The sequence below is a fragment of the Argopecten irradians genome, chromosome 11, assembly GCF_041381155.1.
Source record: "Argopecten irradians isolate NY chromosome 11, Ai_NY, whole genome shotgun sequence".
Lineage (NCBI taxonomy): Eukaryota > Metazoa > Mollusca > Bivalvia > Pectinida > Pectinidae > Argopecten > Argopecten irradians.
Window position 1 is genome coordinate 16,227,422 of NC_091144.1, and position 27,137 is coordinate 16,254,558.

At 37.9% G+C, this 27,137-nt stretch overlaps 2 protein-coding genes across 5 annotated transcripts in view; one reads left to right on the forward strand and one right to left on the reverse strand.

Annotated features, from left to right (window-relative positions):
- Window positions 1-27,137, forward strand: part of LOC138334853 (Kv channel-interacting protein 4-like) — a 320,280-nt gene that overhangs the window by 71,928 nt on the left and 221,215 nt on the right. The window contains exon 1 of one of the 4 annotated variants that reach the window (XM_069283629.1): window positions 5,126-5,873. The exons of the other annotated variants lie outside the window; for them this stretch is intronic. Within the exon in view, the coding sequence (XP_069139730.1) occupies window positions 5,702-5,873 (172 nt within the window). The 5' untranslated portion in view covers window positions 5,126-5,701. Of the gene's footprint in view, window positions 1-5,125; window positions 5,874-27,137 lie in introns of those variants that run through there. 4 annotated transcript variants of the gene reach the window in all.
- Window positions 18,426-25,652, reverse strand: LOC138334852 (uncharacterized). Its single transcript, XM_069283626.1, has 2 exons — window positions 25,410-25,652; window positions 18,426-19,307 (listed from the first exon to the last, which is right to left on the reverse strand). Exon 2 carries the CDS (start codon window positions 19,304-19,306, stop codon window positions 18,488-18,490), a length of 819 nt encoding a protein of 272 aa, XP_069139727.1. The 5' UTR covers window position 19,307; window positions 25,410-25,652; the 3' UTR covers window positions 18,426-18,487.

The window sequence follows — 27,137 nt, forward strand, 5'->3', positions numbered from 1 at the left end:
TAAGGTTTGCGAAATGTCTCGATTGTAATCCCCTCGATCAGTTATTGTCACAAATCGACTAGATGACCACAAAAAATGGACAGTACATCTAGTGGTGTGTTGTATTTGTATTTAAAGTTTCGGTGAAGTCTCTAGTCAACATGTTTTTGTTTCTTTCTTTGATAACAGTCATTTTAGTTTCTAGTTTTGTAGAATGTTTTTATTCATATTGAAAATTTAAACGCCCGTTTGCCTCTTTTCTGTCATTTCGTTTGTTGGTACTTTACGTCAAAGCAGTGAGAGCATAGCTTATACCACTTTTCAATCAGTTGCCACTGGTTCAATTATATATGATATAGTAAAGATTACCATATCTATGTATTAACCATTATTTACATGTAAGTACATTCCAGCGGTTCTGATCTAGATTCGCGCTATCGCCGTCAATATAGCAAGATAGTTAATTTTGTCGGTTACCTGTGTTTCCAATGTAGACTGTTTAAGCTGTCTTCGTACAATTGTTTATACTTTTTTTTCAAACTGGCATCATGTTTTGTTTTTGTATTTATATAATATGCATTTTTCGATCAAGTAGAAACCCATAACACCATGGTCGTGTTATGATGAACATAAATCATAGTTTCAATGATTAATCAAAACATAAATCAGCTACGTCCATATCTCGTGTGAGAACTGTAAACATCTATTCTTTGTAGTTAGTGTGTTTGCATTGTAGAAGAATTTCAGGTTGGGATATCAGCCAACTTAAACATATCGAATTGATGTTACGATGGCGGTTTTGTAATACTAAGGTGATACTCTAATCAAATGTGGGGACATTGTTTTCTCATTAGGACGGTATAATGTGTTTACTCTACCGTATACATGTTTGACGTCAACCAAAGTGTATTGGTACTGATTGCACGTGTTCCCATAAATAGACTATGAAAGAAGTGCTTCGAGTGACAATGCACATATTTTGACGGGTTTGCAGGAGCATCGGATTGATTAAATCGGGACAACAACGGTATGTGGACTTGGAAAAAATATAGATTATATTGGTAGGAGAGCGAGGGAGGAAGAAGCATGTTCACATTAAACAATATCCAAGGTCAAATTGAGTAAAGGCATAAGGTCAAATAATAATTGTTCATTATAAGGAAACCGTTAAACATCAAAACAAGTACAGAATACATGTATATGATTGCGAAATGTGGAATTAACAGAACATTTCTTTGAAGATGTAGGCTCAATTGATTAAATGTTTAATCGAACTATTCCCTGATACTGGAATGACAAACATAGTTTCCTGTAGGTTGTAATCCCGTAACAGGAAGACGCAATGCGAATATTTGTCATCAGAGAACAAAACAAAACGAGAATGATTGATGTGTTACATGTTAATGTCAGTCGGAAGACATGTTTGAAATCGACACACGCGTTTTACTCCAATATTACTAGGTATGACAAGGGGATCTACCGTACTTTGGAATTCAATTCCGTTCAGAACATACGGTATAGAGTGTTTATACGGGAGGCATACATCACCGCCCTAGTTTGGTGATAGGGGTGTATTAGAGAGCAAAGATTGGTCGTTTTCTTTGTAACAAATGTGTCGTAGGACCCTGATGTGAAACACAGAGACACGCCATTTCTCTATATATTAATCAACATTAGGCAAAGTGCCTTCTATAAATCGTGGTATTTGATGTATAATTTTAGCTTGTAATACGGTCATACATAAGAGGCTATTGATCAAAGTAGAACTGCGAAGTCTGGTACAAGTTTATGGAGCATTCCGTAATGTTCCAGGACAAACATTTACTCAACAAATCGGTATTACTGAGAGTCGGTGGCGTGTGATGTCGAACAAACACAGACCTGTCTGAATGGTCGCCATTACCGGTAATCAGCTTGGTCCAATGCTACTACTAACCCACTGTGCTTCTCATCACTACCCTGGTATTACGTATCTCCATCGACAGTTTAAGTACAATAGGTGAAAGGATGGAGTGATCGGTCGCTAGCATTTGGTTTAGTCTAATGAACCACAAACTTTCACAAACATTATGACAACGTTTAACCTACTTTCCGCCTAATAGTATTGCACCTAACCTAACCACGATGTACAGGCTATTCTTAAAGTTTGTTCCAGTTTTAACTATAAAGATCATATAATATAACACAAAAAGAATATGGCTGGCTTTGAATTCATAAACATGTGTATTACTTGAATATACTAAATACATGCATAAAACACTATATTAAGCAAAACCGAAAGTCGATTCAAATAGAAAAAAAGAAGACACATGTATATGAATAAAGAAATAACACAAAGGCCGCGTACACTGTAACTACGTATAGTTAGGAAAGTTGGTGTCTATTGTTTCAATGAAGATATCAGCCATATAAATCAATATCAGAAATATTTTTGAGGTGGATAACTCAGTATATTGTAATGAGATCAGGCGTTGCTATTCAAGGGTTGTATTTTGCCATATGTGTTAAGGAGATGACACTATGTCTAAAATAGACCAGAAGCCTGCTATCCCAAGGAGAGACAATTAGAATATACCGTAGCCTGCCATAACGCACGTGCTTACCGCATACGTTCTCACCACACACATACTCATCACACACGTACTCACCACACACGAACTCATCACACACATGCTCACCACACGCGTACTTAGTACACACGTACTCACCACACGTGGCCGAGTGGTTAATATGTACCGACATATTACCACATACCCTCCACCTCTGGGTCGCGAGTTCGAATCCCATGTGGGGCAGTTGCCAGGTACTGACCGCTGGTTGGTGGTTTTTCTCCGGGTACTCCGGCTTTCCTCCACCAACAAACCTGGCACGTCCTTAAATGACCCTGGCTCTTAATAGGACGTAAAACTAATCAAACCCAAACCAAACTCACCACACACGTACTAATCACGCACGTACTCACCACACGCGTAATAAGCACACACATACTCACCACACACATACTCACCACACAAATGTTCACCAGACACGCACATAGTACACATATACTCACTTCACACATATTCACCACATACTTACTTAGTACACACATACTCACCTCAAACATACTGACCACACACATATTCACAACACACATAAACTCACCACAGACATACTCACCACAGACATACTCGCCACACATATATACTCACCACACACATATACTCACCACACACATATACTCACCACGCACGTACATTGTACACACCAGACACATACTCTCCATATCCATACTCACCACACACGTACGAACCATATACATACTCACCACTCGCATACAGAGATGGTCATTCTAAAAGACCTTAGATGTAAATATAACGTTAAGCCGTGTTAAATTGAAATATTTCTGTTTGCAAACTGGCGAACATGAACCTAGGTAAACCAGAATGTAATTTCGTTTCCGTTCTGTAATAACACCTGGTATCTCAATTGAATAACAATGCTAAGGAACGATTCTGGCACGGTAGTAATTCAATTAACCCACGCAAATATCTTGAAAACAATGCTTTACATTGATTGTAATTACAGCTTTAACAAAACAGTGTATACAGTTTGTGTAAACAGGAAAACATATTATTTCATGTGATGTTTATTGCATATTTCATTACCGTTACCACAATATACTTTATAAGTCTTACGCCAAAACCATAAAAATGTTTTATTTAGTTGAAACTGCTACAGTAATAACGAGAGTAACTACGAGAATGAAACCAATACAACATTTTGATTAAATGCATGTGTCTATTAACATTTCAAAAGGTTAATATCTTTTATAGTGGTGTTTAAATGAAAAAAAAAGATCTTAACAAAAACTAAATAGTTGGCTATTTTTATACCAGCCATTTATACGTTAGCTAGCGATTGTATTATATGAATTACAAATAAGCTGTTTAAAAGCATATATCAAAGACGAAATAGCTATATTGAAAAATGGCTTTATATATACCAAATCCTATGTCTGCCAAATAGATATTTCATTAAATAGTGAATAGTGATAAGTCCACACTTAATATACATGTAGTGTCATTACACCGCATAAAACAGTATTATTTTATATTGCTAAAGGACAGGCTGTCAATCAAAGTTATAATTTTATTTAATTATGATATATTATGAGTTGCTTATCAATTATTTATAATTATTTTTACTTATGATTATTAGCGTTCGATTTTTGTGTACTCTGACGGGGAAGCGTCATACTGGAGGACAGAAATGAAATGCACGTATCTGATTGTATTGTAATTGACTGACATTTGTTTAATTGACGGAAATCGATAGTACGTTATGGTCTGAGGGGCTCTGTGAAACAACTCCAGCAGTAATACCATTATGCCGATGAGAAATGCCGAAACAATTCTCTGTGAAATAAAACTAGAGACAAACGGTGTTGCTCATATTACTAGATTGTGTGTTTAAGGTGTATTGTCAGATGGTGATTAGTAGAAGTTTTAAAATGAACACGGTATGATCCACATTATCCTCCTGCAGGTACCAGACGATTTGTCACAGATAACACTTTATACCATGATTCCGTGCTCCCATAGTCATGGTATATGTATCAAAATTGTTATCGATCTAAACAAATTACCATGCTTGTGTAATTTTTCTGGTTAGCATTAATTATTGAAAGGATAGAAGGTTACTGTCGGGATGAATTGGTAGTGTAGTGTAACGTATTGTTTTCCTGTCTATATAGATCAATACTGGCACACAAAGGTGTGTCAATGTTTATTGTGCCACGTACTTGGACCCAACAATATCTTTTCCTATACTGGACGGCTGTTTTTCATTATACATGGGATTTATCCTGAATTTAGGAATGTCTTCCAACTGATAAAAGAGTCGTGCTGAAACCACCGAGGTTGGTGGCAATTTTCGGAATGTGTTCCTTCTGATAAAAAAGTCATAACGAATGCACACTAACTAACTACTTTGGTTGACGGCAGATTTCGGAATGTGTTTTCCTACCTGATGATACCGTATTCGTGTATGGGTACCTGTCTTGTCATGCCGTCCGTGCGATACACCTATCCTTCACTATGAGGATATAGTATCCGATAGTCACTAGTACAGTAACATCGCTAAATACTAATAAATATCTTCAGTGCTTCTCTGTGCATTTATTAGATGAAATAATCAGCTGACAGTATCATAAGCTATGACTGTGTGTACGTACATGTGCTTCCAATATTGGCGTGGAGGGCCCAGCATCGTCACGGAGTACTTTTCGGTGTTAAACGGCACTCAGCACAGCAACTTTGGCCTTGGATTGGGTTCAACTTTTTCTCATAGTCTCGGCTTGTCCTCGGTCGGTACTGAGCAACAGTATTAGTGTTGGTGTCTCTTTACCCCTGGACGGTGTCACTCAATCACCGCGAGGATATGGCACCTTCGCTTTTTATTTAATTTCTAAAGACTAACAGCAAGTGTTTTGGAAGGTTAAAGATTAGCATGGGATGTAGTATCGATAAGGTCCACGTGTACATGTGAATTATATATTGGCATAATGTTCTCATGAGATTATCATGATTGTGTTCTGCGAGAGGTGTTTGTTTCGTTATGTTTAAGTGTTGGTTTTAATATAACCTAGACAGTATAGTGTGTACATCTACTGTGACACCAAGCTGGTCGTGTTACATTATCTACAAAGGAGTTTATACCATTTGTTTACAAACCTTTAATCATGAATACTGCCGTGACAGGATTAGTACATACGGATGCCAAAGAAAATTCCGTGGGGTCAGGACTGCACGGTGCAACCATTACAACCAACATACCTATACTGAACTCTCTTCTTAAAAAATGTAACTGTTTTGTGGTTCGTTGGTTCATTCTTCAGTTCTTCGCAACGAAAGGTACGTGTGCTTTTTGTTTAGAAAATGAAAGTAAACATTGTTAAATGCATTAATATTAATGATTTAGAAAATATTTTTACTTATATTGATCTGTTTTGTTTGACAAGGATAAGGTTGATTAAGTTGGCGACCAAATGTATACTTTTAAGAAACATAGAATGGTTAAACAATCCGCAGGGTACAATCAGGATCTAAGGAACGTTTGTTTTGACATGACGGATTCTGCGCATGCCCGATTCATGTAAACAGGGATTCTTGTCTGATGATATACCTATGCAATGTGTACACAAATTGATGCATGTGTCTGTCACATTGTCTCACTGAATACACGAAGACACATATCTCCGTATTGGTAGGACGGATAAGAATACGGGTCGATTTGACGCTCAAAATTAGGAGGTTATATATACAAATGGTAGCGCCTCCATGATGAGAAATGAATTTGTCATTTACGTTTTTGCTTGAGTGATGATAGCTCAACGGGGAATTATTGCATTCAAACATTTTGTTTTGTAACAACATTATTTGATATTAAATTAAAAATCAAATGCTTCAATTGTAATTCGTATAAGTAGGAATGAGATATGTTTATTTGAAGGAAATATTCAAAGACTTTTACAAATATAGACAAATTGTGATAACCTTTTATATAAAGTTTACATGGTCTTTCACGGACAATGAATGTGCAAATTGCACCTTCGTAGGATATCTGCTAGTATGATTTACCGGGAACACATTGAGTAGGAATCCCTTTTATAAACTTAAAGCAACTGCAATTATATATTTGATGATACCTTTAGCACTAAATGTAAACAAGGAATATTATAATTCGTGTTACTTTTTATTAGTATGCATTGTCTTTTTTTAGGATAAATTCGCTTGGTAATAAATTGTCTTAAAATACTTATAAGTAAGTAACCATAAAGTTCTTGATGTCGGTTCCAATTCAGACTGATTATTCGTTGCATATCTAAGTTCGTTAACGAAAACAATACATATGAATATTACATGACTAACTTGATTAGCAGATCAGACGAATGTTGATACTGCTGATGTGTTTACAGATAGTCACGACTATACTACATCACATGTGTAAAACTACTTGTTGGGTAGAGTGAATAGACACGACTGTTAATACAAACATAACTCCGGGCTGCTGACATGTTTACCGTTATCATAATAGTTTGCTCCCTATGCATAGCGCCTTGCCCCTTCAAGGTGTGTCTAGATCATCAAAGACAACGGGTTAAATATTGTACACATTGCCTTGGTTGATCCGGGGTCCGCAATGGTGGCGGCCTATATAAATATGACCTTCTCGCCTGGATGTGTTTATGGCAGCACTTAATATGTATACATGCATGCGGGTTTATATGATGGAAATGAGAATAGTATGATCCATCCCTTATGAATTACTGACAACAGGTTTATTGGCACGTGTGTATCGATTCGAGCATTTACCGATGTGAAGCCGCGTGCATTCTTTATGTCTTTTGGGCAAAAAGCTGCAAAAATTACAAGTCGCTTCCATATTGCATGACGTGTCATATTACAAATGAAGCCTTCAAGATTTTTCTGTTTCTCATTGAGTTTTTATCATCATTATATTTCTTTTAAAAATAAACTCGATTGCAAGCTGCAACGTATTTATAAAATACGACTATATGTAAAACATATTTATAGCGAATAAACTCATTTAACAGCAAAATGTCAGTTGAATAGGTTACTACACACCATATCAATAGAACGGATTCCGAAAAGTAGTTCTACCTACATGTAAACGTCTAGTTCAAAAGCCATTTAGTTTTTAGGTCATTTCCCGGCAAATCAATGATTGTTTTTGAAAAAGCAGTACGATTTCGGAATACAATGCCGGCCCACTCTCCCATGATAATTGCCATTTAGACTTTATTCCATGTATCGTTTTGGTAACTTAGAGACAATGAATATATACTGTCGTTCTAAACGTTTTTGTTTTGCATTGAAACAAACTCTAAATTTTCTCTCACTAAATATTTCCGTAACTGGCCTTTGTATTATAACTGTTATTTATATATACAGTTCAGTTTGAAATAAATGCTTCTGTTACAATGAATTTCTCCAATATCCATTTTATAGATTTCCCAACCCTCTGACCCAATTGTACTAGCTACTACCAGAAAGGTTATTGCCATCTGGCGTTCCATACTTGCATGTTTTTCCATTACCTTTTCAATCCAGCAATTTATCTTCGCGTGTTGTTACTTAATGTATGTCTGCGTATATTCGTATATTTTATTACCGCTTATACCTGTGTTATTATTTTCAAATCGACAGTACATCATAATATACGTTAATAATGAATATCGTATTGTAGTCAGCTGTATGTCAATTTTCAAAATGTAAAAAGACTATACATATGCAGATATAGAAATAGCATAGCATCTTAAATTAATGGCACACGGAACACAATATGAATGGTATCTAAATAATTTGGATGAAATAAGGAAAATAATATTTGCGTCACCTTTTAAGAATCTCTAATCTCTACACTTAATTAAACTCCATGTTTGTTCTTTGTAACCTTGATGCAAATTAAAAACTAAGAAAAAAATATTCAAACAATAGGAATCAACAAGTGTTATTTGAGAAGGTGAAATATTATTGGGCATATAATGTTCCGATTACGAGGATGTCGAATGACTGTGAGCTGCATGATATTTAAGGGAAAACGCCGAACCAGGAACAGATTGTTTGCAGTGGCATAATAGCACAGTCAGCAAACATTACGATATCATATTTGAACAAAAGAGACAGTAAATACGAAACTCTCGAAATCAACTTATATATGGCATAAAGTATCGCGGTGTTAGTTTCGTAATTCAAAACTGCATATTAATTGCATTAACTGCATTTATTTGTAGTAATATTTTGATTAAAGTAGTATCAGTACGAATGATCTCTCACCATGTTTACACGGGAATCATTTCAAAATTCGCAGATAGTCCTGGAATTACATCAAAGGTATGATGCTAATGGCAGGTAGATTTATCACTGTGTTGCACATTTTTTATTTACAGATATACTCTATACAGATGAAAACGGATACAGACCAAAATCTTGTTAAAATAATGTATTACAATAGCAACGAGTGGCAGTACTTTTTTGTTATAATCTGTAAATATGCAGGTGTATCAATTCTGAATAGCCTTGGATTGTATTGTAAAAGAATTGATTAACTTTCTTGTTACAACTTGTATATGCGGTAACACGGTTTAAAGTGTATTCGTTGTCGACGAAAGGTTGAGCCTCAAGTGACGTATTCTGATACATACCATGAATAGCAATTTACATATGTCACATATGCAGTGATACATTTGATAGGGAAATGCATTAACTTGTCATAGAATGTATATATGTGTCTCAAGTTACGACCTATGTAACAGGTACTATTTTGAAAAGTCATTTAATTGCCAATGAGTGTACACTTTGTGCCTCAGATACTATTGGCGTCATATGTTACAATTTGCCTAAACAGCAACAAATTTTGAAAGACATTCACTTATTTATGAATAGACATCCAGGTAGACGAAAATACAAGCAGGACTGACTACAACATGACATACATCTACATGGGTATTGGATACCTATGGATAATTCATGAGACCTTCCTACAGAACCATGTCCCAGGTGAATTAGTGTCAGCTGTACGTTATAGTTATATTGTCTGCCACCGAGACGATAGTCATGGAAGACTGATTCGATAGAATGGCACACCGTATAGGTATTCTTTCTATGGTAGAATGATTTTTGCTGATACTGATAAACGATTTGTTACAGTTGTGATTTTAATAACATTGGTTCATTAGCATTGAAAGCATACCAATAATCAGTTAGGGGTAGATAATAACTATTCATCACATAGGGAAAGTCATCAAGGTATCAAAATGGCATCGTGCTACTTTTCCATGAAATCGAATTAACACAAAATTATAAGCTCTATATATCTCGGCAAAATATTATCGTTATCAAAATGCCTGTTTTTTATTGAAGCGTTGTCACTGACAGAGGATAAAATGGAAGCATTTCTCTAGAATTATTGCGATAATTCCTATTATTTTGGTTGATAACTTGACAATTGTAAATGAAATTTGAAGATGCGTGACGATACATGTTGTAACACGACCTTGGTTCGAGCCTGTATGTAATCAATAAATTATCTGAACTCTGTTTAATTTCATACCTGCGTCTTTAACTGCTAAATAGTATCTTTGTTATAATTTTTATTTTTCATAATGAGGTAAAAACGGCATAAAGCTAGTATATTAATCATATGAAATAAAAGGCCAAAATAAATTCAAAGTAAGATAAAAAAATCATTTAAATGGAATATATATTCAGCCACTGAAAGGCCTTCTTCAGTAAAAAACAATTCTGTAGTAGACGCAGTCAGTTCTGTTTAGTTTTAGCGCTTGTTGCTATAACTCTAATACATTGGCAAATACGGCATTACCTGATGTAAATCAAAATATTGACCAGTATGACGCTGTAAAATAAGATTTGGTACAAATAATGCAATACGGAAAATTTGAAATAGAAACTGAATAAAACGAAACGATATTCAATAATATATCAATCAATTAGCGAAACGAAGTTAGCAAATGCCATCATTGTATATGTCAACCACCGGACATGTTTATTTGCCAAATTAGATAATTAAGTCGTCAATAAACGTGTCTGATTCATACATATACATCAGGTCCTGCCTAAATATGCACACTAATACGATAATGTATAATTACAGTAACGTCAGAAATCGTTTAGCCTGAATTCTGGTACAAACAATCCACGACAATTGACCCCACAATGTACTCCTATAGGCCTTATATGCCGTGCCACTGTGTACATGATAGTCCGTTGGGATAAGCCAATATGGATGACGGCTTACTCTCCTTGCACTTATACATCTGAAGTTGTTTAAAGTTACATCTGTATTTTTTTTATGCCGCGACCATAGCAAAAATCCATTAATTATCAATTATTTTCGGAAAATGTAACAAAATCTTCCGTTCGGAGCTTTAAAATCCATTTATTATTTTCAGGGCTCGTGCACTTTCACCTGAAACGTACCAGTGGTGATCTTCAAATAACAGGAATGTTTCGCAGTTATGGTTACACAACACGCCAAAGCCTTTCTGGGTGTTAAGATTATGTTCTTTAGCTAGTTCCATACAAAATCGCCACATCTGTCTCCCTGAAACACCTATAACACCAACCAGCACATCCACATTAGAATGACAACAGGTTTGGACTTAAAATTCCAGATTTATGTTATAACGTCTTCTCGAACCTCGGTGATAAGCATGCGGTTTTTAGTCTTTTCCTCTTTTACGACACGGGCTTGGGACCGACTACTGCAGAGTTCAAAGGGCAAACAAATAGCCCCATTCCTTTTATACTGAACATTTAGCAGGGGCAGATAACCCGTATTTAAACAAACAACTTAGACGTCTCGCTATTGGAATATATTCTAACATATTAAAACGTGTCAATGTTGTATTGACATAGAACGATGCGTTTGTATCTTCGTAACAGCCACTGTAACAAACACAACATTAGGTTAATTTAATGATTAGATGTGTTGTCGGCGATTAAATGTGTTTCCAACGCAAAAATATCTCACTCGCTGATGAAATAAGACAATTGGTTAGATGGTCAATGTTGTGCTATATGTAAGCGCGGTATGTGTTTAATAGAACAACATTAAGATTCACATGATTTCTGAACATTAAAGGGTACCGGTTCGTCTGATACAATATGGGAGTTGGTGAAACTAGGCAAACATCATCAAGAATCTGTCCCATTGCTTGCAGTTCAAGGGTGATATCAATCGGTAGAAGACAAGTGATTGAACATGTTGGTCGTGGTGATAGATAGAGTTAATCAGTCTTACTACAATGTACAAAATCAGTCTATGTGCGGTGGTCGGTATGTCTCAATCAAGGGGCTAGGGTTTTTACTTAGGTGTTATGTCCTACATGTACGCTTTCCTAGAAAAAAACAACAAAAAAACTTGCAAACATACCATGCTTTTAATGATTGATTTCTTAAAAAATACAATATTTACGCATGTTTCCGGACTGAAGTTTCTTTTTTTATTTTTTCATTATAGATATCATGTTACGCTTGAAATGTAAGTTTTAAATCAGATAAATATATTTCTTTTCTCAGATTTATAAAGTTCTATGATAAAGAATCGTAACCACGTGGGTCAGTCTAGTTATCACTGATGGTGGGGAGTTAATAGATTAGTAAATAGATCTGATAAAATCAATCCTTTATAATAATTCTGTATGCCACTTTCTCCGATATAACCAGGAAAACGTTAAAACCGCTGAACATTTTAAAGATAAAATCAAACAAACATTTAGCGTTTTGCGTATATAGATACGCGCATACCCAACTTAAGTTTCGTTTTCGTGCTCTGTTTGATTTTCGCATGGTCATATGATACACATTTTTTACATTCAAGCAGTAAGCTTTCTTTCATGACGTAACGTAAATGTATAAAACTATGAATGAAAAGAGTTTGATAAATATGGTAGAAATAAAGGCGACAATGGCAACAGAAGAAAGAAAAAAAATATGCTTTATTGCAGGAAACTTTTAAAACAATCGGTGAAGGTACGAAATTGAAAAACTACATTGTGTCATATTTCCTTTATTTATAGATTTCAGTTATCCTCGTTGACAATATGCTATCGTTTAAATGCCAGCGTATCAAATTGTATAACGAAAGTCGTACCCTAACTAAAGTTCCTCAGTTATCAAACTTCGTTATTTTATCTATATTTGAAAAGCGAGAAATATTTAGATATTGCCCTATTTCAGAGAGAGGGTAAGGTCCATGTGATACTCAGACAAATCAAATGGCACCAATAGATGAAATAGAAATGTCATTTATAAACACAGTTTCAGCTATAGGCGTAATTCCAGATATGTTTTTTCTTATCATTCATCTCAAGTGAAAAAGTCCACACATATGCATAGAAATAAAATATACTAGTACAAACAGTTTCTGTACCTATGCCAATAGCAACAATATATCCTATTGCAACAGTCGCGTTTTGCGTTATTGGAGAAGTTTTCCTATTGACAACCACGCGTTAAAATGCTTTGGGTAGCTTAAGGGATTACTGATAGCAGGATTCTAAAACGTGAAGCCTCATATAACATTGTCCCCTGAATATACGGATTTCGTTAAAGATACGCTGTAAGAAATAGTTTATCCTTACTCCATATGAAAGATTCATACGTATGTCTGAGACTGTTGCCAAAATGAAGATTTAGCTACACATAAAACTGGTCATAGTTGATGATAGCTATCAACCCTATACCAGGCTTGACAGACTGTGGTGTGGAGTGATATCCTCCTCTCAATATGTTACTTATTGGTGTATCGCCTACGTGATTCCACCTATTACTATACTTTGCCTTAACGACTAAAGTTATTCAATGTCGTTCTGAACTCTGACATACTCGTATAACGTATACAAAGTCAGTTGTTATGTTTATTCTATTCATATTTCGATGTGTGAACACTTTCTGAAAGATCATTAACATATAGTTGTTGTATAGTTTTGAATGGTAACAGCCTTATAGATAATACATTCATTAATCATTTCAATTTCTGTGTTATTCTAATACTTCACAGTATGATAATATATTTTTTTCAGTTCATTAATTGTTTTTAATAATTTATAGAATAAACTGTGCCTTAGTGATATGAATAAATAAAAAAACAAAACAATATTCTTCTGCAGCGATTTTACTGACTTTACACGGATGGACACTGTTATGGTTAGTCGGGTTATATATTATTCTTATGAAAGCCTTATGACATATTGTAAGATGAAAGGGACATATATCTAGGTATAAACACATACCGTATATCTGCAGTTCCGGTTATATATCATTAGATATGTACTTATTCAACATAGCTTGTCGCCATCTGCCTAACCCATTCATCTGCCACACGCGTCTTCCATCAAGCACGTTCTCCTCATATACATAACACGTGCATTCTATTACATATACCAATGACGAGAGTGTAACACGGATGAGGAATGAGATACCTTACAACAATTAGCAGCAGGGTCGTCAGTGTCAGCCTATTTCATGTAGTAGGGCTCATATTATACACACGTGTTAAACATAGCCTTTACACATTCCACATTCCACAATGCACGTGTTTACACGTGATTCCGACCTTGGTAGAAAGAGGTTTCCGTCACACCTTCAGGAGACGCAGTGGTTCATTACACAATGGGACCTGTTCAAAGACATAACCTGACACGTGGAACCAATTACTATTGATCCGCTTGCCAAAGATACCTGTATTCGTTTACATATACATAATGCAATTGCAGTGGACCCGCGATAATCCGAACGTCGATTGTCCGGAAGACCCATAATCCGGAGGGATATGTCAGGGTACGGTTATGATTTATAACTAAGAAAAAAACCAGCAATCGGTAAAATCCGCAATCCGGACATTTTGGGCTGGAAATGCAATGTTTGGATTAACGAGGAACCACTGTCTACTTATAAAATGACAATTTACGGGAAATGACTTACATGCATTGTGCATTTGTAACGATTCGGTATAGTTTGCTCTTGAAAACTATGGTATCAAATGCTGAGTACCTCCTGAACAAATCTTCATGTTTGTTTTACAAAGGCTGCTTTAGAAGTATCTAGGCTTGTGTTTCCCTTTCACAATTTGATATACATGTATAAACATGTTTTATCAATACATCGAAACAGATTCTATTTCCTAAGTACTTGTTCTAAACAAAAAAGAGATGTTCAATAAGTGTTATCATGATAAAAGATACAAGTTTCAACTATATTAAGTTGTAAGAAGTTTGTAAAATGACGAAAACATATTTGTACCATGTGAAACGTAAATCAGGTCAGCAGTTCATGCAATAATTTTTTTTATATCATTTGTGTATTTATTATCATCAAACCACCTATGAAGTAGCGTTTTACGAACACCAATATGAAATATCATTTCACGAAGACCAAATAAACTGATTCAGAACAGTTTTAGCTATATAATACATAATATATGGAACGTACATGTAATTCACTGTTACAAAATGTCTTTTTTGGCGAAGGAAATATTTGTGGGTTGAATGCCAATGTTTCATTGATTTCTTTGTTACTTTGAAAACAGATAGTTGAAGAAAAAACCGAAGTGTTCTGGGAGGTGTGAAGATGGATAGCGATTCCGATTGTTATGAAATTTCGCGTGAAATAAAACTTGCGAGGCTATATAAAACAGAAACATGTTTAGATGTATACATTTTCGTTCGTCTGCTTATAGATTTTGTCACGAAAGGGTATATGTACAATTTTCTAACAGCGTTTAAGGTGTTTTACCATGTATATAAAAAAAATCTCGTGTATTATTTCAATGGCATGAGTTTGATGACTCAATGGTATGCTTTCCGTTTTAAAACTTCTTTTGGGGATCTGGAAACTCTACATAGATGCAATTGAATTTTCAGCTAGTGCTATTATATTGAACTTTTATCATACCACATCGGCATCAATCCTAAAACAACTTTCAAAGGACCACTGACAGTGAGCTACGATAAGGACCAATAAAGCAAAGCAAACGTTTTGTCTGAGTTCCGTGTGTTACTGTTCCCAAAAGGATGAGTGTGTAATTACACTAGAAAATCGCCCGAGGATATAGCACAGCATTTCACACTGATGCATCGTGTTGTTTTGTATTCTATTTATTTTGCCAAAATAGTTATCGGTTACGCCGTTGTGTATTTGAGATATGGTACATGTCTCTGTCTAATGTATCGTGTTGAGAGAACACATTTCACCATTCTCTAAAGAGCATCAATTCAGGCCAAACTTATAATAACAGACATCAGGAATATGACAAAATACATTTTCTCTTCCAATAAAACCGATCAATTGTGTGCTATTTTCTTAAATCCTTCAATGCGTTCTATTTCCACTATAGTTCTCCCGAGAAATGTTCAGGTACCAAATGAGTTTGAAAATGAATGATTTTCGGTTAAGTTTAAGTTTTCGAAATATTCATTTCATGTTTTATGGTTGGATGTTGGTATTTCTTTTCATTCTAGTAAGATTTGTGTTTTCGTCAAATTTTGTCATGACTGGTCTCCAATAGGTCAGAAGTATGAATGTGTAAAGCTTTATCTATAACCAACAGAAAACTAGGAAATATTATAAAGTTGACAATAATTATTTGCAGTCTTTATTTTTAGTATGCCTATAGTGTGCTATTCGCTTCACTACAAATGATAATAATTTCCAGAGTCATTCCCGCCGACAGTTTGTCTAAGTAACTAAAATAATTGAATTGAATAGAATTTTAAATGGAATTTTTAAATTCTGTTGGATGATTTTGATATTTTGAAATGCTATTAATATGTCCCACATTCTCTAATTAAGTATTCAGCGTACTATTGTCTGTTGTAGTATTGTAAGGTTTATACAAAAGTATTATGCATGGTGATTAACGCGTAGAAATTTCCTGCTAAACTGTTACACATTTAAGATGCCATGTAATTATACGATGCATATATATATCTTATAAGCTTGACCAAGTACACATGGATCGATTGGAAACACATCCGTAAAGAGAATTTTGATTGGGCGTTTTATTTACGAATTTATTTACCTGTAGGTAGTGCGTAAAAACTGCTGACATCATTGTATAATCTTAAAAGACCTTCCGAACTTCTGCATTAACACAGCATCGTTCCGGCCTCTTTTGTAGCTCTAGTAGAACGCTAAGCACCATCACCCTTTTGCCTATTTACTTATATGTTTAAGTATATGATTTTTGTATATATATTGGTAGGAATCATTTTTATTCATTTCGTCATGACATATAAGCTAACTTCGCTCACCTGCTTAACGTCAAACAGATCCATTCATATTTAGCTATCCCCATGCTATACATTTCCAATAGATAGACCATTGGCACTCCTGACAAACAGCTATCAGACATTTCTGTGCATATCTCTAATATATCGAAATTAAGATATATATATTTACATTTTCTCATGGGGCCTCAACTCTATCGATAGAAGTAAATTAGTTTTCACACGTGTTTTCACCTTCCAGCATTGTGTCTAGAACTATTTCATCATAGAAAGCTGATCCCTAAAAACACATATAATAGAATATCGGATAGTCTGTAAGATAGATCGATGCTGATCTCGTCAAAATCAGACGTAGACACTCTTGGAAAGTTAAATTTATTCCTACTCATATAGAAGCTATTTAAATCGTTATTGTTACCATCTATTTTAACCGGAAATCTTACCTTGTGTTTTTCTGTCAGCACACAACACACACATATCATAAGACCTCACATTTTAAAAGTGGGTGGATAACAAAATAATGCAAACATTATTCAAAAGGTAACAAACCTGACACAACATATAACAATAGTAAATATAAATGTAAAAGCTTGTTATAACGTTCACTGTGACGTTTCTAAATGGGTTCGTCACTTATAGTGAATGATCTTGGTTAGTGACTAGTCTACAGAAGCAAATATATACAGATATGACTACTATTTGGTAGCGTAAAACATTGCATAAATTCCGAGCGATTAACAATATCATATATAAGTATATATACAGTGGTCTGCCTGACCATCGACACCTGGTCTTAAAGATTGGGTATACAACAAACAATCTATATTCACCGACTATATCCTATAGTCGTCAACCACCCCGTGGTCACTGACCGTGTCACTGACTACCGTGTAGTCGTTAACCACCCTGTGGTTACTGGCCTAGTCGCCGACTATCGCTAGCCGATGACTCTCGACAACAGTGTTGTCGCTGACTACCTTGTAGTCGCTGACTACCTATGTAGTCGCTAACCACCTTGTGGTTATATGCCTATAGTCACTGTCCTGTGACTCCCGACAACTACGTTGTCGCCGACTACCTTGTAGTCGCTAACCACAGGTGTGGTTATATAGTATAGTCACTGTCCTGTGACTCCCGACAACTACGTTGTCGCCGACTACCTTGTAGTCGCTGACTACCTATGTAGTCGCTAACCACGCTGTGGTTGTTACTACCGACTATACTATGTATGCGTAGTCATTGACCTATCACAGGTCACGAGCCGCTGCCAAACACTCTATCAAGGGGAATACTGTTATAGCATATACCTGATATTCTCCGATCTTCTCAGCTTGAGTGTTGATTTCAGACTGACATTCGTCTGCGAGCGCGGGCTTTTATACCCTCGGATTTTGTCAATCCGGGTCTCGCAAACGCTTTACTCGCTAGCGTAAACTTGACTAGCCAAGCGTGTAATACACCGAGACAACAAACAGGAAACCCGGACGCACACATGTTGTAAACAAATATGCGGCGATGCCTGATCGGTATGTGTTAATTATTATTCATTACATTACCCACGCCTTCGAGGTTGAAGCTTCCACGCTTCTTAATCATCAAAACTGAATTACAAGAATCATAGAAAACACACAAGTAATGAACCATCAATAACTTTTAATATAAAGTAAAATGAATGTTTTTCTCCCCTATATGAGTCTATTCACGGCTATCACCAAATGCCTTGAAGTAGAAGAATGTCTCATCTACGGTAGTTTGCTTTACACGTTTATCAGCCTCATGATAGCGATAAGTTGTAGTGACAGTTCTCTTAGTGGTGTTTAAAGCCGTGTCCGTCTGGACACCTACACTGACAAAACGACGGGTCACTGTTTGAGTGTGTCGTTTGATAGGTTGTTCAAGAGTTACAGGTTTGGGGATAACATTGCGTAGATCTGTTGCGCGTAACTTCTTGCTCGTTGCAACGTTTTGCTCCATGGCCGCTCTTTTCTGGTTAAAAGGCAACGTAGGTTTAGTGGACTTCCGAATGACTCTTCCAAGCAACGAATCATCATTAGGTTCCTGATCATTGCATGTTCCTTCTGCCGAGGTAGATGCTCCTTCCTCAGGTTGGAACACATGATCACTAGATTCCATTTCTGATTCCTCTGACAGTAATGGCCCCGGATCCTGTGTTTGCCAGTCTTCTGGTGATGAGACATCATAATCGCTATCCGAGTCACTATTATTACTGCTGCTGATGCTTAAGGCTACGTCGCCTTTCCCGTCAGGCTGGCTGGACACTTGTCCTACTTCAGGCTGACTATTCTTGTCTTCTGATTTCTGGTGCCTTTTCTCATGGCGGGTTAGGTATATTTGCTTTGACGTTGTAAAATTGCAGTGGCTGCAGGAGAAGGGATTCTTTTCCGCATTTTTCAAACCACAAAGCACCAGGTGCTCCTTAAGCTCATCAGTTCCAGCTGTCCGGAATTTACACATTGGGCAGGCCTTCATTGGAGTTGTTTTAGTGTTTACCATCCTGAAAGTACAGAACACTTTGATTAGAGGGAATATATATCAGTAATATCACATATTACTTTTGGCAATAATTTATTCATATTATTCTGGAAATTGTATAACATTTTAGAACAGAATATAATCAGAGTGTTTGGCAGGTGCTTTCCTATGCCTACGACCTTGTCGTGGTACTGTCTTTGTACCCTTCAGACATTCATCCTCACACTTCAACTCTGTCTCACATTCAGGTATAAGGGTAGAGGAACTCTCCTCAAATGAATTGTTCACATTCTCTCCAATTAGGTCTTGCTTGCTCTCGAAGCAACTCTCATTCACCTGTGTCTGCTGCTCTTTTACTTTTGCAAAATCTTCAGCCTTTTCATTTCGTAACCGCTGGGTTTTCTTTGGTTTCATGCGGTCCACATGAATGACTTGCATCTTTCCCTTGCGTCCACAACGTACGCGATAAGTCACGTCAGTGAGTTTGGCTATCACTCGGAATGGACCTTTCCAGCGGCAAGCAAGCTTCGGGCTTTGCCCTGGCTTGACATTAGGGAAAAAGACAAAGACATCATCACCAGCTTTAAACTGTTGCCATGAAAGTTTCTGGTCATGTAGCTTTTTCTGTCGCAACATCTGGCCTTTGACATTTCCTCTGACCAACTGATGTGCATCTTCCATCTTCTCCTGTAGTTCCCAGGCCCACGTGTTCTGTGGCAAGGCTTTCAAGTTCCGTGGCATGGAGTATTGTAGATCAAGTGGAGTAGATGTCTCTCTTCCAAGCATCATAAAATTTGGTGAATGGGAGGTAGTCTCATGTTCGGTTGACCGATATGCCATCATGACATAAGGTAAGTGTCTATCCCAGTCAGTGTGTCGTTCATTCACAAAGGCCCTTAACATTGTGACCAATGTCTTATTGAATCTCTCGACCATACCGTCCGACTGAGGGTGGTAGGGAGTGGTACGGGTCTTTTCAATCTGCAATATGTGACACATTTCCTGAAATAAAGCACTCTCGAACTGAGATCCCTGATCTGAATGGATTATGCTTGGGACTCCGAATCGACAAACAACTTCTTCCACTAGTATGCGTGCTACGGTCTCAGCGCTCATATCTCGCATAGGGAAACTCTCTGTCCACTTAGTGTAATAGTCTGAGATGACCAAGATGTGCCTGTTGCCATCATCAGTCTCAGGTAGCTCGCACAGAATGTCCATGGCTATACGCTCCATGGGATAGCCAGACTCTGTCACCTGCATAGGTGCTTTCTTCGTCTGTGTCATGTTCTTGCTTTTAGCGCACAGTGTGCAACCTGTGACATATCGTTTGACATCATCTTGCATTCCAGGCCAGTAAAACTGTTGGCGGATCTTTGCAAGGGTCTTCCTTATTCCTAGATGAGCAGCTGTTCTGTTGTCATGGGCATGGTTAAGAACTGTGCGACGCTCATCTCTAGGTATGATAACTTGAACCATATTTTTCTCTGTCTTCCTTACCAACAGGTTATCTTGCATGGACAGTGTTTCGAACTGTGACCACAAAGATTTTACTGTTTTGTTTCTGCCACCTATGGACTTGTAACCAGGCTTTTCCTCCTGCCTGACCCAGCCGATAACCAACCCTAGGTCGTCATCATCCTTTTGTTTTTCGCTCAAGGTCTTCTCCTGTATCCCTTTGTTCTCCGACTTACAGGGATCTTGACTTTTTATTACGTTGGCTGCACATGACGATGTTATGTTGTCAGCCTTCTGTTCCCAGTCCGGGTCATAGTTACACTGGCGACATGGAATCCTGCTCAAGCCATCTGCATTTTGATGTTGCTTGCCTGGTCGATGGACGATGTGCATATCATAAGAGCTTAAGACTTGCAACCATCTGGCCATTTGCCCCTCTGGGTCTTTGAAATTCAGCAACCACCTAAGTGAACTATGGTCTGTTCTGACAGTGAATTTTCTGCCATACAGGTAATGCCTGAAGTATTTTGTGAAGTTAACAACTGCCAGTAACTCCTTGCGAGTAACACAGTACTTCCTCTCCGCCTTGGTCAATGTACGACCTGCAAATGCTATTGGCCTCTCCACACCATCTACTATCTGTGATAGTGCAGCCCCGATTGCTTCATGACTCGCATCTGTGTCGAGTATGAACTCCTTACTAAAATCGGGATGAGCTAAAGTCTTTGTGCTAGTTAGCTCTTTCTTCAGAGTGTCAAATGCTGTTTGACACTGGGGTGTCCAGTCAAATTTCCGCCCCTTCTCTGTCAGTTTGTGTAGACTTTTTGCAATTGCAGAAAAGTCCCTGACAAATTTTCTGTAGTAACTACAGAATCCTAAGAATGATCGCAACTGCTTAACGTTGACAGGCACCGGCCACTCTGCCACTTTCTTCACTTTATCAGGGTCAGTGGAGATACCTTCCTCCGAGATCTTGTGGCCTAGGAAAATTACTTCCTTAGCAAACAGACAACATTTGCGTGCTTTAAGCTTTAACCCCGCTTCTTGGAGTCGATTGAATACTTGTCTGAGATTCTCGACCATTTCTTCAAATGTCTTTCCGGTCACAATAACGTCGTCCAGGTATATCAAGCAAGTCTGCCACTGTAAACCTGCTAACACTGTCTCCATCAGTCTCTCGAATGTTGCAGGAGCTGATGCTAGACCAAATGGCATGACCGTAAATTCGTATAGCCCTGTCCTTGTTGCAAAAGCAGTTTTCTGCCGATCTTCAGGTGCCAACTCAACTTGCCAATATCCAGAGTTAAGGTCCAATGTTGAGAACCATGAGCAACCTGACATCTGATCAAGAGCCTCATCGATTCTTGGAAGTGGATACGCATCAGGGATGCTGACAGCATTCAGCTGTCTATAGTCCACACAAAATCGTAAGCTTCCGTCCTTCTTTTTCACTAGGACAATGCCAGAGCTCCAGGGACTGGATGACTTCTGAATAATTCCCCGATCAAGCATGTCTTTGACCTGCCTATCAACCTCAGGACCGAGGTTACCCGGAACTCTTCTGACTGGCTGTTTTATTGGTCTGACGCCCCCTGTATTAATCTTATGTTGGGTTACACCCGTTCTACCCAGATCGTCGTCAGTAACAGCAAAAAGTGCCTGGTTTGCAATCAGCAACTCGAATGCAGCATTGTACTGCTCTTCTGTAAGATTGGGCTTGGACTCATCCAATAATGATTGAATGTCAGCCCTCAGTCCGACTGTCTTCTTAGGCGTTGGGTTGTCGACATCTCCCATTACCTTATCGACAGTGCTGACTTGTGCAATCGTCGTCCCAGGGTAAAACTGTTGACTTTCGTTACACAGATTCATCAATCTTACAGGCACAGTGGTATCATACTGTACAAGTGCCCTGGCGACTAATGCCTTTTCCGTTTTAAGGAAAGTATCGGGCTTCTCAACTAGAAGCAGATTACTGACGGTTTCGCCCTCTGGTAGGCATACCTTTCCCTGAACCACAACCTCGGTGTTGGCGGGGAGTGTCACTTTCTCTACCAAGGAAAGTCGGTAACAACCCATACTGCCCTTATAGGTTGTCGGTATTTCAACACCGTCAAGAGTGAGAACACCTCTTGTGAAATCAAGGGAACCATTTCGGGCCTGCATAGCGTCAAGTCCTAGAATACCATCGGTATTTATCTTGGCAACAATGCCTTCAACACAAATATTCTTTGTGCTGTTAAGTTTCATAACAAAACTGCCCTTGCCTTTGACCTTTATTTTTTCACCACTGGCTGTTAATACCTCTTGGCGAACTTGACTCAGTCGGGGGTTTCGCTGAATCCGGAACTTGATCAAAGACGCGCTCTGATATAATGGTGACTGTCGCCCCCGTATCAACCAAAAGATTTACTTTTGTTCCGTGCAGTTCGGCAGCTATATACATGCCTGCCTCTTGCACTGCAGTTGAGGACCCTATACCAGCTCTCGGCTTCTTCCGTCGCTGTCGACGGCGAGTGTTTACTTGCTGGGCACCAGCCTGTTTCTGATCTTTATTGACATCTTTCTTTTTGTTAGGTTTAGGACAGTTTCTCTTGAAGTGTCCCTCCTCACCACAATTAAAACAGCTTCTGTTTTTGACTGTATTGGTTTTTGTGTTTGGCTTGCTCTTAGTTTTTATCTTTCCAACATCTTTCTCTAATGACTCTAACTTCTTCTGCATATCTTGCAACAGCTTAAGCATCTCTGACTGTTCAGATGGTTCAGCAGTAGTGTTACGGAGATATGACTGGCCTTCTGTTGACTTCTTCTCGCAGCGGTTGTAGGCTTCTAACTCTACTGACAACTGTATAGCCTCAGTCAAATTCTTAGGCCTAGCCTGCTTGATGCGTATGCGCATCTCTGAGTCTGCGAGGGCCTCTATGAACTGCTGCTTGGCCAATGTTTCCTTAACATCACTCGACACAGTACGGTATGTTAAGTTTACAAGCCGCCTGATGGCTTGCCCCAACTCTGGTAGAGTTTCGTTAGCCTTTTGGCGTCTCTCCATTAACTGGACCCTATACAACTCCGTCTGGTTAGGGGGAGCAAACCTTTCTTCTAAGGCTTTGACCAGTGCCCCATAATCCTCCTGCTCAGCAATATCGAGGTCACCTAATATGCCCTGAGCTTGGCCTCGTAGCGACACCGCTAGGTGGAGACCTTTCTCACTAGTGGACCAGCGATTTATTCTCGAGCAAGCCTCGAAATGTGACCTAAAGTCAACCCATGGAGTTGTGCCATCGTACGTTGATGCTTTCACATTAACAGTTTTCTTTCTTTGTTTCCTGGTCGTGTCGCTGACTTCGCCATGCTCATCATCTGATTCATCAACATCATGACCAGTAGTTCTGTATGATTGTTTCTTGCGTGTCGTGACATGGTCAAACTCGTGACTACCTGATATGGGCCCTTTGGTTTGTTCTGATGTCGCCGGTTTTGTTCTTGCCAACAGATTGTAACTGTCAGTTTTCATTTGCAACATCTGTTCTCTGAGATCGCTGATCTCTTTCTCAACCTTTTGGATACTTTCATTTTGTAACCCCAAACTCGTATCAAGGTTCAGTTTCACCACTTTTGGGCGAGTATCCTTCTCCCTAGTCCCCAACCCAGAGTCAGTAGCTGAACTTTTGCCATATGGTATATTGGGTATATAGGGTTGTGAGAATGGGGTAGAGAAATCAAAATTCCGCTGACCGGTATTGTCAAAATCAAGGCCATGGTCAGACTCATCACCCAAAAGATCACGGATATTGGCTTCCGCCATGATGATTGAGAACAACAAACAACCACACCGTTTTGTGATTTTATTACAAAAACAATTTACAGTACTGTAATATCAATAAGAATTTCAAAGTGTAGACTGATACAATTATATTACAAAAACGTTGTCAAATAACCAAGATCCACACCGCTGCCACCAAAAACTGTGACGTTTCTAAATGGGTTCGTCACTTATAGTGAATGATCTTGGTTAGTGACTAGTCTACAGAAGCAAATATATACAGATATGACTACTATTTGGTAGCGTAAAACATTGCATAAATTCCGAGCGATTAACAATATCATATATAAGTATATATACAGTGGTCTGCCTGACCATCGACACCTGGTCTTAAAGATTGGGTATACAACAAACAATCTATATTCACCGACTATATCCTATAGTCGTCAACCACCCCGTGGTCACTGACCGTGTCACTGACTACCGTGTAGTCGTTAACCACCCTGTGGTTACTGGCCTAGTCGCCGACTATCGCTAGCCGATGACTCTCGACAACAGTGTTGTCGCTGACTACCTTGTAGTCGCTGACTACCTACGTAGTCGCTTACCACCTTGTGGTTATATGCCTATAGTCACTGTCCTGTGACTCCCGACAACTACGTTGTCGCCGACTACCTTGTAGTCGCTAACCACCTTGTGGTTATATAGTATAGTCACTGTCCTGTGACTCCCGACAACTACGTTGTCGCCGACTACCTTGTAGTCGCTGACTACCTATGTAGTCGCTAACCACGCTGTGGTTGTTACTACCGACTATACTATGTATGCGTAGTCATTGACCTATCACAGGTCACGAGCCGCTGCCAAACACTCTATCAAGGGGAATACTGTTATAGCATATACCTGATATTCTCCGATCTTCTCAGCTTGAGTGTTGATTTCAGACTGACATTCGTCTGCGAGCGCGGGCTTTTATACCCTCGGATTTTGTCAATCCGGGTCTCGCAAACGCTTTACTCGCTAGCGTAAACTTGACTAGCCAAGCGTGTAATACACCGAGACAACAAACAGGAAACCCGGACGCACACATGTTGTAAACAAATATGCGGCGATGCCTGATCGGTATGTGTTAATTATTATTCATTACATAACGTTCAGAAACTAAAGCTTGATTGTTGCATTGAACATTGACTAACAATAATAAACAATATTAAAATGTCGCTAAAACGTAATTTATTAATGAAATAAAACTCTCAATTAAAACCATAGTTTAAATATAGATTGTGAAAACAATACTATGTAGATATTTGATAAAAACAACCTACGGGAACAGTCAGTTTTTAAAGAGGACAGTTCTCTGTAACGATCTCGGCAGCACAGTGTTAAATATATGTCGAACATATTTCTCATACAAGTAGTATTTACAGACACAATATCTAAACATTCAGTTGGTATGGGCATGCACATGACATTAATTGAGAATACAGAGGGATGCCATCAAGGAATATAAAATTAACCTCACTTTAATATAAGCAATACGCCTATCAAAAAGGTGTAAGTAATAATAGAGATCAAAGGCTGAGACCTGTGTATAAGACAGCGTAAATAAATAAACTATGAGAATCGATACTTCACCTTATCGGTCTTTATGCTGAGTAATTTTCGTAAAACAATCATTATGTTTTAGATTTATACTAATGATCACGTTCACCATTTTGTCTAAAGATAATTATTTCCCATTACTTTCTATTGACTTTCAATGAAATAAAATAAAAAAGATGATACCCATGATGAGATTCATGACCGTTGGATGCTCACTAGGACATGACAATATAAACCACACACAATATTGTGCATTACATACATTACGTAATCGTTCTATAAAACAATAAGGAGACAGTCACCTGATATGTGTTTTGTAATCGTATCTGGGTGTGAATTACTCCCTGAAGACAATAAGACATTTACATGCAATCAGGCAAAAATGTTACAGTGCAATCAGATCCGATCTACAGGGTCTCTCGGTGTGTAGTTCTGCGCTATACATAACGTACCGTGATGAGCATTTGTATAATGTTGCTTCAAGGCACACTTGAGGACCGTATTGCATTTTTAAAAACGGAGTTTATGTTTTCTCCGATTTTTCCTTATTTACCAAGAACATAGCTCCATGGCCACTACAAGCGGAGATAATTATAAATGATGAAACGCAATTTAACATTGAGGTTTGGCGACCCTGTTGAATTTGCACGACTGTGTTTGCTTGTATTACTTCAATAATCCATTATATGGCATTGCTTAATTTTTACCCGAGCATTTTCTCTGCAGGTATTTATCACTGATGCCAATTCCTAGCGAAGATTTTGAAAAACAATCATTTTGGAATATATTTGGAGAACGCCATAACATTAAGTTGCAATGTAGAACGAGTAAATAAATCAAAGGAAGGTCTTGTCGCTATATCGTAATGGTAACGACAAACAAATCATGATAATCAATACTTTATGCGAATATTATGGCATTTCACTTATGTTTATGTGTGTCTGTATATGGTGAATATGCCTTATTGACGCTCATGCAAGAAAAGCATACGATCGAGACATGGATTGAAATTTAGATCAATGATATGGA

Excerpts from the sequence above, each read along its gene's own strand:
- LOC138334852 (XM_069283626.1), bottom strand. The coding sequence starts at position 19,306 with ATGGTAAACACTAAAACAACTCCAATGAAGGCCTGCCCAATGTGTAAA.